We start from the raw sequence: 658 nt of genomic DNA, 5'->3' as shown, positions 1-658 counted from the left end.
ACATCTGCAGTGTTTCTCTCCAGTACATATTTGCTGCTGTCTTCTAAGAATTGACCATTCACTGAAAGACTAGCCACATTCTTTACATTTGTGTCGTTTTCTCCAGTATGTATTTGCTAATGTAATCTAACATGCGATATTTGACTAAAGGAATTGCCACATTCTTTACATTTCTAGGGTTTCTCTCCAGTATGTATTTGCTGATGTAATCTGAAATATATCATTTGACTAAAGGACTAGCCACATTCTTCACATCTGTAGGATTTCTCTCCAGTATGTATTTGCTCTTGTCTTCTACGATTTGACCATTTACTAAAGCACTTTGCACATTCTTCACAACTGTAGGGTACCTCTCCAGTATGTATTCGCTTAAGTACTCTAAGAACTGACATCTCAGTAAGGGACTTGCCACATTCTTTACATCTGTAGGGTTTCTCTCCAGTATGTATTTGCTGATGTCTTCTAAGATGTGACCATTTACTAAAGGACTTCCCACATCCTTGACATCTGTAGGGTTTCTCTCCAGTATGTGTTCGCTGATGTATTCTAAGACTTGACGTTTGAGAAAAGGACTTGCCACATCCTTCACATCTGTAGGGTTTCTCTCCAGTATGTATTTGCTGATATATCCTAAGATATGACATGTGATGAAAGAACT

At 38.0% G+C, this 658-nt stretch overlaps 1 protein-coding gene across 1 annotated transcript; it reads right to left on the bottom strand.

Moving 5' to 3' along the window:
• Window positions 1-6: 6 nt before the first annotated feature.
• On the bottom strand, window positions 7-644 carry LOC115069765 (zinc finger protein 239-like). The gene has a single exon (XM_029561980.1). It carries the CDS (start codon window positions 642-644, stop codon window positions 237-239), a length of 408 nt encoding a protein of 135 aa, XP_029417840.1. The 3' UTR covers window positions 7-236.
• Window positions 645-658: the final 14 nt, after the last annotated feature.

This window comes from Nannospalax galili, unplaced genomic scaffold, assembly GCF_000622305.1.
Source record: "Nannospalax galili isolate Female #2095 unplaced genomic scaffold, S.galili_v1.0 scaffold15370, whole genome shotgun sequence".
Lineage (NCBI taxonomy): Eukaryota > Metazoa > Chordata > Mammalia > Rodentia > Spalacidae > Nannospalax > Nannospalax galili.
Note: the sequence above shows the minus strand (reverse complement) of the source record. Positions and strands in the feature narration are given on the sequence as shown.

What these genes read in the sequence shown, in the direction of transcription:
- LOC115069765 (XM_029561980.1), bottom strand. Translation starts at nt 644, where the DNA reads ATGTCATATCTTAGGATATATCAGCAAATACATACTGGAGAGAAACCC.